The 16,719-nt window shown below is 38.9% G+C and overlaps 1 protein-coding gene, 1 non-coding gene and 2 pseudogenes across 2 annotated transcripts; 3 read left to right on the top strand and 1 right to left on the bottom strand.

The window, feature by feature from the left end:
• The first annotated feature begins 429 nt into the window (after window positions 1-429).
• On the top strand, window positions 430-2,674 carry LOC148910395 (uncharacterized). Its single transcript, XM_089031797.1, has 2 exons — window positions 430-1,465; window positions 2,228-2,674. The coding sequence occupies exons 1-2, from the start codon at window positions 763-765 to the stop codon at window positions 2,536-2,538; spliced, it is 1,014 nt and encodes a 337-aa protein (XP_088887923.1). The 5' UTR covers window positions 430-762; the 3' UTR covers window positions 2,539-2,674.
• A 74-nt stretch (window positions 2,675-2,748) lies between these two features.
• LOC148910394 (uncharacterized) lies at window positions 2,749-5,143 on the top strand (annotated as a pseudogene).
• Window positions 5,144-5,180: 37 nt separating this feature from the next.
• On the top strand, window positions 5,181-10,193 carry LOC116288713 (uncharacterized). The gene is made up of 2 exons (XR_016120073.1): window positions 5,181-6,021; window positions 9,390-10,193. It is a non-coding gene; the product is annotated as an uncharacterized LOC116288713 (transcript).
• A 243-nt stretch (window positions 10,194-10,436) lies between these two features.
• LOC116288719 (uncharacterized) lies at window positions 10,437-15,740 on the bottom strand (annotated as a pseudogene).
• Window positions 15,741-16,719: the final 979 nt, after the last annotated feature.

Genomic DNA, 16,719 nt, shown 5'->3' with positions numbered 1-16,719 from the left:
GGACGTCAATCAAAAGGGTTTCTATCGTTTCTATTGGTTTCTACGCCAGGACTGATGTGAATACTCACGTGAACACGTGCAAATGTGCAAAAATCGTTGTCCTTATCTCATGCTTCTTGTAGCTGTGAATTTCTCAGTCTGGATATATTTTCTCAAAATGTCACAGGATTCCGGCTCCGAATCTTAACGGTTGATTGCAAAGCTATCGCTATGGCTATGATTTGAGTTTCTTCAAGATAGTATAAGTCAATACTGATAGTTAGCAGTTAAAGGTTTGAAATTCGGAGTCGGAATCCTTAGACATGTTTAAAAGAAACCCTTTTGATTGACGTCCACCAAAACTCAAATTTTCGTTTGTGATTTTGGTCTCACTTGGTCGCGTGTGACTGGGAATCGCAGTAAATGAAAAAGCAGACATCCTTTCTTCTTTTGCAATTGAAATTTTCGTGAAAGGAAGTTGTTCCCATTCTCTACCCTGAAACATCCCCCATGAAGCAATCCTCGGATCGCCATCGAGGTCAAGGTTTAGACTGGAAAAAAATTTCATTTTTTATCCGCTTCAACAGATAGATTGAAAGAACAGTCCATACGAATTACGAAGTAACTGCATTACGTGACATTCGTCTGTCACGATGACCTCAATTCCACGCAATTCCAAGAAATCTATTAGGCCTGACTCAATTGTAACGGAGCTTTTTCGCAATAAATATTCTTTTGAAAAAGTAATCTCATAATTCTACCTTTTAGCCAAACTTTTTAGCCATGTCTCGTGAATCCAGCGATGATGAAGTAGAACAGCTACCAAGTGACGAGGCATTTGAAAAAGTAGAAGTGCGAGTACGAGAAATCCAAGACATCCTGAAGCGAGAAACACTTCGAGTTCGAAAGGAGAAGGAAGCTTTCGATTCAGTGGCCAAGAAGCTAAAGCATGTCCACTTCTCTTCGACTGTTAAACTCAATGTTGGCGGTCAAATCTTCACTACAAGTCTGCCGACACTAACCAAAGATGCTGGTTCAATGCTACACGCCATGTTCTCTGGTCGTTTCGATACCAAACCAGCGGAAGACGGTAGTTACTTTATCGATCGAGATGGCACGTGCTTCCGTTACATTCTGAACTACTTGAGGACGGGGGAACTCTTCCTACCAGACGATAGACTGGTACAAAAAGAAGTTCTAGCTGAGGCGAAGTTCTACCAAATTCAAGGAATTGTTGATGAGCTTGATCCAAAGCATTACGTTGATTCAGTCATTCTCTCTCCTGATCAGGCGAAATGGCTGGAAGCTGTTCACGGTAAAGATAAGAAGTTCAGTAAATGCAGTATTTTGTACCGTGCCGCCAGGGATGGATGGAGCTCCTCTAATTTCCATTCCAAGTGCGATTCTTTCAATGGACCTACTATGGTAGTGATCAAGAGCACAGGGGGATATATCTTTGGAGGATACACCGAGCAGAGTTGGTCAGGTAATCAATGATATCGACGACATAGTTCACGGGTTCTCTTTTATGCATTATCTATTATTATGTAAACGAAATATGATTATTTCGTCTACATATTTTCAAACGAAATGCATTCTTGTAACAAATGATGGGTCAAATAATCATATAATCGAATGAATAATGCATTCTTGGGGGGTAAGCTTGAACTGGTTTGAATATAAAAGCTTCAAATTTAAGACCAATACTTATCTACATAGTTCTAGGAACAAGTCCCCTTCTTTGTTATCTGAGACAACCTACTTTTTGTGGGGGGCTTTATGAAATATGGGATTCTTTTATCCCTCGGCAACCTACACAATTCCTCACAGCTCAGTAATAATAAATACATCAGGGCTTGCTGTGTCCAAAACAAATATTCCATGTTCACTATATTCCCTCGAAAGAAGCTTTACGTCTTGTATGTAATTTGTTTGATAAGGGTAGGTATTCGATGGTAAACTTTTCTTCAAAACTGATTGTTGTAACCCTCACTCAGTAAGAAACTCATGACCCTAGCATTGAGTCAACAAGTAACTAGTTTTCGTCAAAATAAAAAGGTTTGACCCTCCACAAAAATTCAAATTTTTACTAATGACCCTAATCTCTAAAACCCCAGCCCTCACCACCCCCCCCCCCGCCCCAACCCTCCACCCCCTAATAAAAAACGTACCTTTCATTTCCTTACATGAATTACATATGAAACAAAATTTACCTACAGTTACTGCATTTTATCCTATGTTTTTCCAGGTGGTGGCACATACAAGTCTGATTATGCAGCATTCCTATTCAGCCTTGTCAATCCTGTGGGTACACCCCCTGTTCAAATGAAGGTGTTCAGGAACACACAAAACGCTATATATTGCAATAACGGCTATGGGCCTACATTTGGCGGGAACCACGATTTGGTAATCTGTAACAATCCTCAGTCAAGTAATTGTAGTGTCAATATCGGTCATACATACGAGCTGCCTTCAGGCCAGTCAGCAACAAACTTCCTATCCGGTGGTCAGTACTTTAATGTCGCTGAGATGGAGGTGTATGGATTCGAGAATTATTGATATGCAGATTGATAGCCTAGTTAGGTCACATGACACTGAACTCAACCATTGTTCATTCAGATTTACCGCTCAATCTGATTGTATTTCTAAATCTATATTCAAATGTATGTTATAAAAATAAAGATTCGTTATACAACTTCCTCGTATTAAAATGGCAAGCATAGCAGTCTTGTTTATTATTATGGGATTCGCGAAAAGCATTCTGGGAATCACTAGCTTCAGTCAAATACTTTCGCTTTTGTTTGCACCAACTAGAAGCTCTAGTTTGCGATATTTTAAGGAACTTTTTAACATGTCTGATAAATCTAGTGACAAATCTGGTGACGACAAAACTGAAATGACCAGGAGTGAAGCGTTCGAAAAGGTGGACTATCATGTTAAACAGATTCAAGACATCCTGGATGTTGAAATTGGTCGCGTTGAACAAGAAAGGAACGCATTCGAATCGGTGGCGAAAAAACTTGAACACGTTCACTTCTCTTCGACCATTAAACTGAATGTTGGTGGACAACTGTCCACTACAAGTCTTCAGACACTAACCAAAGATGCTGGATTAATGCTACACGCCATGTTCTCTGGTCGTTTCGATACCAAACCAGCAGAAGACGGTAGTTACTTCATCGATCGAGATGGCACGTGATTCCGTTATATTCTGAACTACTTGAGGACGGGGAAACTCTTGCTACCAGACGATAGACTTGTGCGTAAAGAAGTACTAGAGGAAGCGAGGTTTTACCAGATTGAAGGAATTGTTAATGAGCTTGACGTAAAAATTTATAACGACTCTTTAATTTTGAATTTTGATCAGGCGAAATGGCTTGAAGCTGTTCACGGTAGAGATAAGAAGTTCAGTAAATGCAGTATTTTGTACCGTGCCACGAGGGATGGATGGAGGTCATATAATTTCCATTCCAAGTGTAATTCTCTCAATGGACCTACTATGGTAGTGATCAAGAGCACAGGGGGTACATCTTTGGAGGATACACCGAGCAAAACTGGTCAGGTATACGTCAGAAAAACCGCAGTTCCAAAGCATCAACCTAGAACTTTAAACTATAGTCGAACCCTTACCTTATGAACACGGACACCAAGCGGACGAAACGAGGTAGTGTCTATGTCATAACAAGGTGCGTCTGTGTTAAGTAATTTTTATGTAATCTTTACTTTTAAATTTTCTCCAGGTGGCGGCACATACAAGTCTGATTATGCAGCATTCCTATTCAGCCTTGTCAACCCTGTGGGTACACCCCCTGTCCAAATGAAGGTATTCAGGAACCCGCAAAACGCTATATATTGCAATGACGACTATAGGCCTATATTTGGCGGGAACCACGATTTGTTAGTCAGAAGCAATCTTCAGTCGAATAAATGCGATGTCAATATCGGTCATACATATGAGCTTCCTTCTGGTCAATCAGCAACAAACTTCTTAACTGGAGGTCAAAAATTCAAAGTTGCTGAAATGGAAGTCTTTGGACTTGAGGAAGATTAATATACGTAGTTTCATGGCTTTCGCAGAATATTAAACTTGAAAAGAATTTGAGAATTTTAGTTGTGATAGTCACTCCAAAGTTAAACAGCGCCGTCGATAGCCAGATCTCATCGAGTTAAGAATAGTGTTTATTTAAGAGTTTCGCTACCGCCTATGTAGGACAGGAAAACGATTTGCATGATAAGACAAGCATTTGTGTCAAAATGAACACCACAAATGAAAATGTCACTTTTTCCCCTTTTTACTAATGAGGCGGCCTCGTTCAAGCAAGAAGACTGACCAGGTTGTGACTCATGAAAAATGGTATTTCAGAAAACGCTCATAATTAAGATTTTATTTTAAAAATGCGCTGGTTGAATGAACAAATGTGATTAACTGACAACAAACCTCCGACAGACTTCAACCACATGGCATGTATAATGAACAAGCAATTGATTAAAACGGTGGGAGTCCTGAGTGGAGTGACTGTAATAAACTCGGTAACGACTCAGAGGAGGGTCACATTAATCGAATGTGCATGCGAAGCAAGTAAGCTAAACGTTTCTCCATGTAATATGATGATAGTAACTTTCTCAAATTTTCTTGGCGAGAACGTTTTCACGAAAAAATAGAACTACATTCTATATTAGATAGATAGATAGATAACTTTATTTAAAGTCGATATGTACATGGGCCAGGGACCCGTAATAAATACATTGATTTTCGAACTGTACACCCAAAAGCTTTGTCTCGTGCCTGGAAAGTTTCACCGGCACCGGGATACAAGGCAGTTAAATGAAAGAGCAAACCTTTTTTCCTATTCTGCAACTGAAACTTTCCCATTTTGCGAATTACAAAATAATTGCGTTACGTGACATTCGTCTGTCACGATGACCTCAATTCCAAGCAATTCCAAGAAATCTATTAATTAGGTACTCAGTTGTAAGCTTTGCAATAAAAATTGTAGATTGATAGCCTAGTTAGGGAACAGAACAGGACAGAACTCAACTATTGTTCATTCACATTTATTGCTCAATCTGTTATGTTCATCTATCTATATTCAAAATGCATGTAATAAAAATAAAAGCCCCACACGGCCACTGGCACCCAGGGTAGGCGAGCATAAGAGCATTGTTTATTATTATGGGATTCGCGAAAAGCATTCTGGGAATCACTCTAGCTTCAGTCAAATACTATCGCTTTTGTTTGCACCAACTAGGAGCCCTATAGTTTGCGATAGCTTAAGGAACTTTTTAACATGTCTGATAAATCTAGTGACAAATCTGATGATAAATCTGGTGACGACAAAACTGAAATGACCAGGAGTGAAGCGTTCGAAAAGGTGGACTATCATGTTAAACAGATTCAAGACATCCTGGATGTTGAAATTGGTCGCGTTGAACAAGAAAGGAACGCATTCGAATCGGTGGCGAAAAAACTTGAACACGTTCACTTCTCTTCGACCATTAAACTGAATGTTGGTGGACAACTGTTCACTACAAGTCTTCAAACACTAACCAAAGATGCTGGATCAATGCTGCACGCCATGTTCTCTGGTCGTTTTGAAACCAAACCAGCTGAAGACGGTAGTTACTTTATCGATCGAGATGGCACACACTTCCGCTACATCCTAAACTACTTGAGGACGGGGAAGCTCAGTTTGCCTGATGACAAACTGATACGAAAAGATGTTCTAGAAGAAGCCATGTTCTACCAAATACAAGGCATTGTGGATGAGCTCAATCAGAAGATACCAGAGCCAAAGCCAGTGCCAAAGCCTGCCGAACCAGTGCATTACAGCGACTCTACGATCTTAACTCTCGGTCATTCAAAATGGCTGGTATCTATAAGGAATTTAAGTAAAAGTAGCCTTTTGTACCGTGCCTCAAGGGACGGATGGAGCTCCTCTAATTTCCATTCCAAGTGTAATTCTTTTAATGGACCTACCATGGTAGTGATCAAGAGCACAGGGGGGTACATCTTTGGAGGATACACCGAGCAGAATTGGTCAGGTAATTCACATATGTCCAAAACAAACGACCTGATACTAAGGGCCGTTTACATGATACTGGAATGAGTTTTATTCCGGAACGAGAATTTCGTTCCGGAATGAAAACCAGGATGACTCATTCTGGAATGACTCGTTCGTACTTACTATAAGGCACAATAAGCTACTATGACCTACTATGACCTACAATGAGCTACAATGAGCTACAATGATCTACAATGAGCTACCAAATGATCTTCAATGACCTACAATGAGCTAGAAAGAGAACTAAAGAGCGAAAACGAGCTACTATAAACTAGTTTGAAACTACATAAACTCATAACTATTGATATTTTTGTTAATTAATAGTTACTTTCAGCATAAATTGTGTACTTGCTCCATTTAAATTGTGCACTTTCTGTCATCAAAAGTCGTTGCTTTGCACTTGAAAACAGCAAGTTTATTTAATATATCCCTGTATTTACTGTTCCATTTAATCGTTTACTATAAACATGGTAGTCTTATTTATAAATTGGGTCTCCTGTGTTTACATCCTGGTCCCAGACTTACTCGTTCGTTTTCCTCTTGCGCCTGCGCTTTGAGATTTGCAGAGCAAGTTTGTCAAAGAAAATGTGCTGTGTGTTTTTACCGTAACTTTTTTTTTGTAGACTAATGGGATTTTTATGTGCTCATTTTCTATTGTCAAATATCATGATTTTGTATAAACTTGACAGCTTAGAAAATCTCAATAGAAGGATGGAGTTCCTGTTGGCACAGGAAACCCTACTAAACTGGAGTCGGCCCGAAAATTTAGGTTTTCAAACAGGGCTTCAAGGAAAGCATGTGATAATATTCGCTGATTTCAAGTGCAAAATAAGGACTGTTAAATGACAGAAAGTGCACAATTTAAATGCAGCAAGTACACAATTTAGCTGAAGGTAACTATTAAATAACAAAAATATCAATAGTTTTGAGTTTATGTAGTTTCAAACTAGTTTATAGCCAAGGGCGGATCCAGGGGGGGGGGGGGGGGCAAAGGGGGGCTGAAGCCTCCCCTTCAGCAGAAAAAAAATCGATGCTTTTTTATATTGTTTTCCGTTGTGTTGACGGAAGAATCTCAATTAGCCCCCCACCAAACTCAATTAGCCACCCCCTAAAATTTTGGCTGGATCCGCCCTTGATAGCAGCTCGTTTTAGCTACTTAGTTCTCTTTCTAGCTCATTGTAGGTCATTGTAGCTCATCGTAGGCCATTGCGCCTTTTAGTAAGTACGATGGCTCGTTACGGAATGAAATTTTGCTCTGGTATCATGAAATCAAATACAAAGAAATATATGACAACCGGAATAAACTTGTTCCGGTATCATGTAAACGGCCCCTAATTATACGGTCCGTGAATGTGGCTCACAGACCGCACAGGTCGTTAAAATCAAAGATATGCACAAAGTGTGCATACATGGCGATCGAGGGAGTCTCGAGAGTTTTACAGCCCATGACCCCCCCATTACCATGACCTCCGGCACCAACACAGTCTAATCGTTAATTGTAATTTATTTATGATACAGTAATTCAATTTTCATTTTTCATGTCGATTATCTTGACAAGCAATGCTACAAATAATTTCGGGTTGATACAAGACAAGAATAAGAATGAAACTGAAGAATTCACATTATGATTTGTTTGATATAATTATCGTCCGGAGTTAGGGCACGGTGTCCGAAATTAGGGCTACCAACTTGATCGATATTTTGGGGGGGAAATTAGTTAATTCGGAAAGTTAAAGTGCAAATGAACCCTTCGACAATACTTTCAGTACTGATCATACATGAAGTAAATAGTTGAATGGTAAAATATTTCTTGATTTGAGTGATGCGTTTCTAAATTATGAAGGTTTATACTTTCAATATGCTAATAAGTGTGACGTCTATTAAGGCTTAATTAAATATACAAAATCGAACTGGTTCATAGATACAGTATTTAAAAAGCATCATTATTTTACTCATGGTTTACATGAAAGCTATTTAAAATTTTTATTTTCAAAATGACCAGCATTAAGTATTACTAGTTACAACAAAAACACTCAAATACCTTACCTGACGTCATCATCATTAACATATTGGAAGTATAAACCTTCCTAACTTAGAGACGCGTCACTCAAATCAAGAAATATTTTACCAATCAACTATTTACTTTATGCAGAACCAGGTACTGAATGTATTGTCAAAGGGTTCATGTACACTTTAAACAAATAAAACGTAATGACCGACTTGAGGCAGTAATCTAAATATTCATGAAAATATCTAGGTAATCGCTCCTATAATCCCAAGGCATGATATAACGATTATAGAGTGATGATACAATTAATTGCAAAACTGTCCAGAATAAGGGCAACACACTGTAATCAATTGAAAATTAAAACTTAATGATTTGTGGGGTTTTTTTTATTTAAATAAATGCCTACCTTTGCCTAAAAAGTAATTCTTTGTTTCTCTTGAACATGAATCTGATTCTGAAACGATCGATCAGTGACAAAAAACTAAACCTCAATATTAGAGTGCATTTAGGCACACTATTGAATAGTCACATAAATCTATATGACGTTAAGAAAAATAAGTGTAGGAAATCGCACGATCTTGAGTACAATTCGGAATTTATGGGTACGAGTGATGTCTTGAACGTTTCAAATTTGGACGAGCCTTTAGACGAGTTCAATTTGAGAACTTTCAAAACATCACGAGTATCTATAAATTCAGAATGGTACGAGAAAATTGTGCGATTTTTTGTTTATAATACACAACAAAATTGAGCAACTTAATTGGTACTCTACAGAGTACAATTTGGGATTTAATTGTACTCCTCTTGACCAATCAGAATCGAGTAATTTTGTTGAGTGTATTATAATCTTATTAATTATTATTCATTATCGTAAGATAAGTGGGGGTCATGTACATGTACTCGATGGCATACATGTTGGGGGTTCATGGATGATTGTATGGGGGGTCATGGATGTTGGAGTGGGTCATGGTAATGGAGGGTCATGACCGGTTGCCCTCGAGAGCCCCTGAATTTTGTACGGACGTCCAGACTGTACGGCCCGTGCATCTCATTATTGCAATCAGATCGTGAAATCTCGTGATCAGAAGTCTCGATGTCTTTCGAATGTACACGAGAAAATACTATGATATAACCCCCCTCCCTCCCTCTCACCCTCTCCCCTGCCTCCTGCTGGGATGGACATTATTGAAGAAGTAGAATATACATTAAATAAAAGCTATATAGGGTCCTTCCTTAAGAATTTGGAATCAGTCTATCTGTTTCTGTACATAATATTTAATGTCTCATACATTCAGCATCAAGCCGGAGATCGAAGGAGTTTTCATTTTTTAATTTACCAGGTAATGATCAGTACAAGACCGACCATTCTGCTTTCCTGTTCAGTATCGTTAACCCTGGAGGTACATCACCCGTACAAATGAAGGCTGGCCCAGTATCAAAATGCGATGTATTGCAACAGTGGTTATGGGCCGACGTTTGGTGCGGGCCACGACCTGCATATCTGTAATAACCCTAATTCAAATAATTGTTCTGTTGCTATTGGTAATAATTATATGCCTCCCTCGGGTCAGTCAACAAGCTTCCTAACCGGTAACGCATATTTTAAGGTTGCTGAGATGGAAGTCTATGGACTTCAGAAGTAGACTGGTTTTCATCACACTTTAAGGCTGGTTTGCATGGATGCGTGATAAAAATTTGGTAAAATTTTGCATTGATTTTTAAAAGAAATAATAGTTTAAAACGTCATATGATATCCAACCATGAAAGACTGTTTCATCTCAGTTATATTCCTCAAAATTGGTTAAAGATAACTCGGCATCGCCTTCTTTCTTCCAAACACCGCACCCGGCTTTCTCGTGTTTGAAATGTTCTGTTAAAATAGGGAATCTAAGTGACGTAATAGTTCTCATTTGGGTGATTAAATTTAAAATTAGTTATAACTAAACCCGTAAATACAGCACTATTTTATGTTTAACGGACTAACTCCAGCCTGCATGTGCATGGGAGTCGATTGACTCCAGTTCCACAGGGATCCCACTAGCGGAGGCAGAACGAAAGATATCTGTAACTTAGCATAAATGTAAAACAATTATACCGGTCTACTTTCATTAAGGTCATATTAAAGATATACCCACTATTTCAGATATTCTTGTCGGCGAACCTTTGGCGGAATGCGCATGCGCGTCGGAGTCGATAAAGCTAACCTCAATCTCTCATTGGCACAGGAATCCCAATAGCAGAGACAGGCGTAAAAGGTTGTTACCAGTCTACATTTAACACGGCTCCTCTGAAGACGTTTCTCTTTCTTTTAGGAGTTTCTCGCTTCCTTTTGGCGGGTACCTGTACATGTGTATATATTGAAGTGACACAGATCCCAAGATATAATATCCAGTAATAATTTATCCAATTTATTATTTTTTCGCAAATTCAGACTAAGACAAAATTATCAACCATCACCAAACACTCGCTAGCGTTAACAAAAACGAACACAAATAACACAAACCCACCACAAGAAAACCCATTATCAAGTTCTTACACACAACCCTCATGTTCTTAGGAAAAATAAATGAATTAAAAAACAAAGTATGATGAAACAGAACGTAGGAAACAGCGATATAAATCACAGTAGAAACCATGAAGTTGAGCAGTGGATATTTTGAAATATAGATAAGGATTTTCTTAGCATCTCCAATCATATAGATGTGTATCTGTGATAGATACGTCTCTAAGGTGATCTTTCCAAGCCACGCGAATAGATTAAGATAAGTAGACCTTAGATACGGAAACAAGTTTCTCACCCATATGTAGATTATTATGGGTATCCATGCCGTGAAGGGGTGAATACGTTTATATATTTCCCTCTCTTGGAATAAAACGAAGTAAAACCATAGTATGAAGATGGCTATGCAGAATATTGTTACCAAAGCTTTCAAGACTATAGCAGTTCGTTTTTCTTTGCTTGTTTCGTGTGGTTTGTCCAGGTAGGCCAGGAATTGTTCCACGTAGGGGTAGTTGTATGCACATAGCATGCCGACCCAGGTGGCAATGTGATCCAAGCTGTGTAATAATATCAAGAAAGAAAAGTTTCATGTGAAGGTAACAAAATGTGCGGTATGCACGTGGGTACCACTTGATGATTGAACTGTAGCGCACGCGCTGTAGGTTGAAGGGATTAAAATATTAGGGAGATTGATTTGGCTCGGAACACGAGGCATGAAACAACCTTTGCGCTAATCTAAGTCTGAGCACGGCTAACTCAAAGATCGAATTACAATTTAGGTTTTTTGGAGAAAGGAAACCCGGGCAACCAAGACTTAAACCTCAAATCAAGGGAGAGACCTAGCAAAGTCTTTATATAATGCCGAGTCCAGAAGCACGAGACCCCAGAGGTAAGAGGTGAGTGTACTACTGCTACAACTCTTGATTTGGTACTAGTAAAACAGTACAATACTTACGTGGATCTGTACACCCAGTAGTCTAGATTGCCTTTAACGTTGAGAATAAACTGGAAAGGCCAGAAAACTTTGTAGGAGGCACCAGGAATATCAAAGATAAGGACGTTGATGACAAGGTAAATCACGAACTTTGCTGCCATAACTCCTCTGTGCTATAACATAAAAAAACACCCTTGTTATTTTATTTTTCCTTTCTTGAGTCTGCCTTTCTTTGTCAGTTGTATTGTACGGGAGGAACGGCAACTCTCCGCCAGTGCGCAACGTTGCAGAAATAGAATAGAAATCTACTTCTCAACATTGCCCGTAACAAGTTTTATCGTTCGTATATCGTTCACGGTACGTCGTAGCACGAGCTTTGGATTGATGTTCTCAGCCAATGAAATGCGACTTCTAAACCTTAATTTTTTCAATTAATAATTTTGTCGTAAGACCTTGCAACAACGTTTTGCTCATTTGGGTCTTCGGTAATGCGAAATGGGGCAAATACAAAATGGCACAGGGAGCCCATACGAAAGTACATCGGCATGAAGGACTTACCGTGTTATAGGACTTAAAGACAGCCATCATTGCGTAGACAGACAAGAACCAATAGGTATGCATGGCACAGATATAATAACGTACGAACTCATGATTGGTTACTGCCATCACCATGACAACCAAGAAGTTCAGACGAAACATCATCTTTAAGAGTCTGAATATGGAGTAATCTTTTTTCACCCAAAAATATGAAAAATTACCTGCAAAAGGAATGTAAATTTATAATAGAGTGCAAAAAATAAAACTCGTGATTCAGCTGATGAACATTCCGCACGAGAAAGGAAATGACTTCAAGTGAAGTTGAGCAATAGCAAATGAGCCAGCAATGAGATATGCTTATGTTTAAGAATCATACAAGTGAGGCTATCGGATCGATACAATGCTTATTGTCTCATTTGCATCTCGATTGCATGCATCCATAATATTTTCGTTTTCATATTTTCAGTCATAGGTAGCGTGCTTCAAAATCAAAGTTAACTTTGCCAAATTCATTTTCATTAGTTTATTTTAATTGGGCTCCTTGCGTTCTGGCTTACCAAATCCAGTCATCCATACGTAGGCATCGATGTAACACCGGACAGAATTAAACACTTCTTGCGCATCAAAGTAGTGGTACCAAACAAACTGGACCTGAAACAAAAAGTCAGAGACGTATTTAGATTGTTACACTGAGTCCCTCTTTTCACTACTAACTCAGTCGAGTCGGGTTTTTTCCTGTTTTGGTCACACGGTGAGTGGGGACGAGTTTGAAGGGGAGAGAGGAAAATTAGGGGTATCTTGTCATATTAGTACCAGCCGAGTGGATCCGCATACTACCTTGACAATGTGAGTCTTTGTTTTTCTTAGTATGTAAAATCGTCAACTGATTTGTGTGTGAGAGTCAATCAACGTTAAGTCACTACTAACCAGCTTTCCCCTCAAATTCTGAGTTTGGTATTACAAATACCTTCTGAGATAGCAAACTTGGTGCATTGTGGTCTAGGTTGAGTACAAATATCTTTTACTCATCATGCCAAGAATCCAGAAATGTTACAAATTATAATTTCAATTTATTTACCACTCGTTTAAATCGTGGTCAAAGCTGCGTAAATGTATAGATGAATGGGACCGATAAATGCCTCATATGGTGTTGTTTGTACACAAGTGTTTATTAAACTCAGGAAAGAAGCAGGATGCATTGTGGTCTAGCTTGGGTACAAACATCTTTTGTCCACCATGTCTTGTATGGTGGTGTCACCCAAACTAGAGCACAATTTACCATGTTCGCTATCTCATAAAAGGCTATAGTATGTCCAACCTGCATCCATCCTTTCCATTCTTCTGTCTGATCTCTGTTTAAAAGTTTCTCAGGAGTCTTTCGTACAGTAAATACGATAGCTACGATCACCAGGAGAGCGAACAAAAAAGTGAACGTGTCTCTGGAGTACTGTTTCTCAGTTTTGGGCCTGAAATGAATAAACAAATAAAATTGAACGAATTACAGAAATGGTAAGTTAGATATTGAGCTGCCATAAGCATGAAAATATACGCGCGCACAACGTAGCCTCGCCCCTAGGCTGCTCTCTTTGCTCTTCTTCTTAAGCATGACGTCAAACTTACGCAATTTGAAGCGTCCGCCATTTTGGATTTGGGAGAGCTGACGGAGTAGCCTGGGGACGTGGCTACGCACAACTCGCAACAAACACTGACCACCATGTGCTGTCAGCCAGAAAGAACTCTATCGAGACTTGCGTTTCAGCTGATGAACATTCCGCATGAGACGAAATTACGTCACTAGTCCAACCCAACAATAATGATTGGCATTTTTAGTCTAAATGCACGCGTTTACGTCAATAATCGTTCAGGTTAGGTATCATCCCTTATTCTCATGTGTTTTAAGTTTTCATTCCACTGATAAGCTAAAACCTAGCAGACTCTAAAGTAAGAGTATTAAATGACTTGAATCCTCATTACCAAATATGTTGATAATCACACAGCCAAAAGTACAACATCATAAAACCAAATAGAGTCGCTTTTCCCAAGAACTCTTTCACGTCAGGCTGGTCAGGAGCCGTCTCTTTGAGCCACTCAATAAACGACTATCCTTTTAGTCGCCATGGTAACGCATTCTCGCCTTCGATAAAGCCTTGGGTAACTTTACTTTCAACTGTTGCGTCACCTCGACCGAACCGGGAAATAGAAGCTGTGGAATAGACATATATGTTTGGTCAGTTTAACAGTTCACGTCCTCATCATTATCAAGCATTTGGATGACCATTGGTCATGTGATCATGACCAAAACATTTCTGAGTGACTCCTGCAAATTAGTAATCATTAGACATTCTGTTTTCAGTCATATTTCAGGCTAGAATCTCTATTCTTGTCCCAGTCTATGGTCCTCGAGTACTTACGCTCAGGTGCATGTGTGTGCGAAACCTCTTCTTCGCTTTCTGCAAGAAAAACAATAGCCCTATTCTCTATTCTTATTCATCAAATAAGGTTGTGTTATATGACTAAAGACTCATCTGCACCGACTTAGCCCCGCTTAACTGCAAAACATTTGCAAAAGTCAACTGTACGGTGATGTAAAGAATGTTCAGTTTGAACAACTCCAATGTTTGAAATCTCGCGGAATTTAAATGGTATCTGTGAATAGCTGACTTATAAACAAGGCTAAGCCTATAATGAATCTGTGATATATTACTTTCTTGCAAAAGGAAAAAAATATGTTGCAAAGAAGAAATGTCCAACCTGATTCACTTTCTTCAGAAAGTTCTTCATCTTTCTTGTGTCTATGTCTTCGTTTATGTATAAAGCCGAATATAAGTAACGTTATCCACGAAAACATGATCATCATCCACAGACAGAACAAGGCTTTCTGGTGTAATGTGATTGGCCGGACAGGAAGGAGCCTGTGAAATAACAAAAAGCAAAATAATGTACTGAGTAGCTACCTAGTACGTATTCTTGATACACACTTGAGGTAAGTGATGTCATAGCCGCCATGTTGGTTTGAAATTTTCAGGGACGTACAAAATGATTTATTCAATATCTTCGCTATCATCATCATCATTATCACTAACTTCACTATATCAAAATCATCACCATCTTTATCAAAGGACACTATCTTCAATATATCATCATAACCATCGTCATAACAATAATCACTATCGTCACCATAATCATCATCTTTTTTCATTATTCACTCATTTATTATCATCATCACCATCATCTTCACTATATATCACCATCATCATCACTATCTTCTCCATCATTATCACGTTCACAAGAGCGGATCCAGCCAAAATTTTAGCGGGGGTAATTGAGTTTAGGGGGGGGGGGGGTCTAATTGAGTTTCTTCCGTCAACACAACGGAAAACAATATGAAAAAAGCATCAATTTATCTGCTGAAGGGGGGGCTTCAGCCCCCTTTGCCCCCCCTGGATCCGCCCTTGGTTCACCATCACTATTTTCCCTATATCTTAATCATCATCAAAATCTTCAACGACATCACTACCTTCTCTCCCGCCTTCACTATATCATCATCATCTTTACTGATGACATCAATAGTTTTCTCTGAATCAATGGTTTTGACTTACTACATACCATCCATAAGTATTGATGCTATTAACATAGATATTATGCCTGTTGTACTCTATCGCACCAGGATCAGAGGATATCGCTCCACCCATTTCTTTCTACCTTGAGAGGCTTTCACAATAATCTAAAACTTGACATTCACAAACTACTACTTCAGTATTTCAACAGCTCATGGAAATAGTGTATGGAAATATTTCAGTTATAAGGTGAATGGGTTTTTAATGACTTGGAAAAAAAAATGAGAAGGCAGTGATTGCTCAGTCTGCCAAAGGCTCGTATTTTGAAAAGCTTCAATTGGAATATAAATTTAAAAGTTCGGATTTTTGCGGAAGGACGATAACCGAGCTGACAAATAACCAAAAACTAGTAGTTAACAGTTAAGTGATGTTTCATTATTTTGGTCAATATCATGGTCAGCGATTGTCAAATCATTAATAGTTAACTGACAATTGGCCTAAAGACAATCTGGTACCCCCATCCACACTAACACAGAAGAGAATCAACCTACAATAAGCAACTCTACTTACCTACGATTGCTTGGTGAGTTAGTGACTACAGAGTAGCTTTTACCCCGCCCGAAAGATTTAAAATATGTCTTTCTTTGTAATAGTAAGGGACCGGTCATTGTCGCCTTGGAAATGGGGGAGGGGGCATCATAATCACGACATCATAACGAATTAACTGATCTTCCAAGTCGCCGGGTGCTCTTAATTCATGATCCTGCCTCAATAGTGGTTGCTATTAAAATTCCCCTTCAGCTTCTAAAAACCACATGATTCTCCGGCAAAATCTTGCGACCCTCCACCCAGGCGATAAGAAATGAACCGCGAAGTGTAACATCTCTTTACGCGGGCTTTTCTTATTAGCAGGTGCCACCTGCGACATTTATCGCCAAATCTAGGCAGATTTTTTAGGAAAAATAGTTTATGTAGATTTTTCCTTCCATTTGAAAAAAGCGAACGAAAACAATCAATGCAACTTCTGCAATTAATGTAATATTTTTCCAAAGTATTTATTCTTCCATTTTCTCCAAATATTCATTAAAAAATCATAACTTAGGCTATATGCGAGAAAATAATTTTCCTTCACTGGCAAAGTC

This window comes from Actinia tenebrosa, unplaced genomic scaffold, assembly GCF_029948245.1.
Source record: "Actinia tenebrosa isolate PJP-AT-01 unplaced genomic scaffold, QUT_ActTen_1.0 PGA_scaffold17__23_contigs__length_9995812, whole genome shotgun sequence".
In the NCBI taxonomy this organism is placed as follows: Eukaryota; Metazoa; Cnidaria; class Anthozoa; order Actiniaria; family Actiniidae; genus Actinia; species Actinia tenebrosa.
This window is presented reverse-complemented; position numbering and strand designations above follow the sequence as displayed.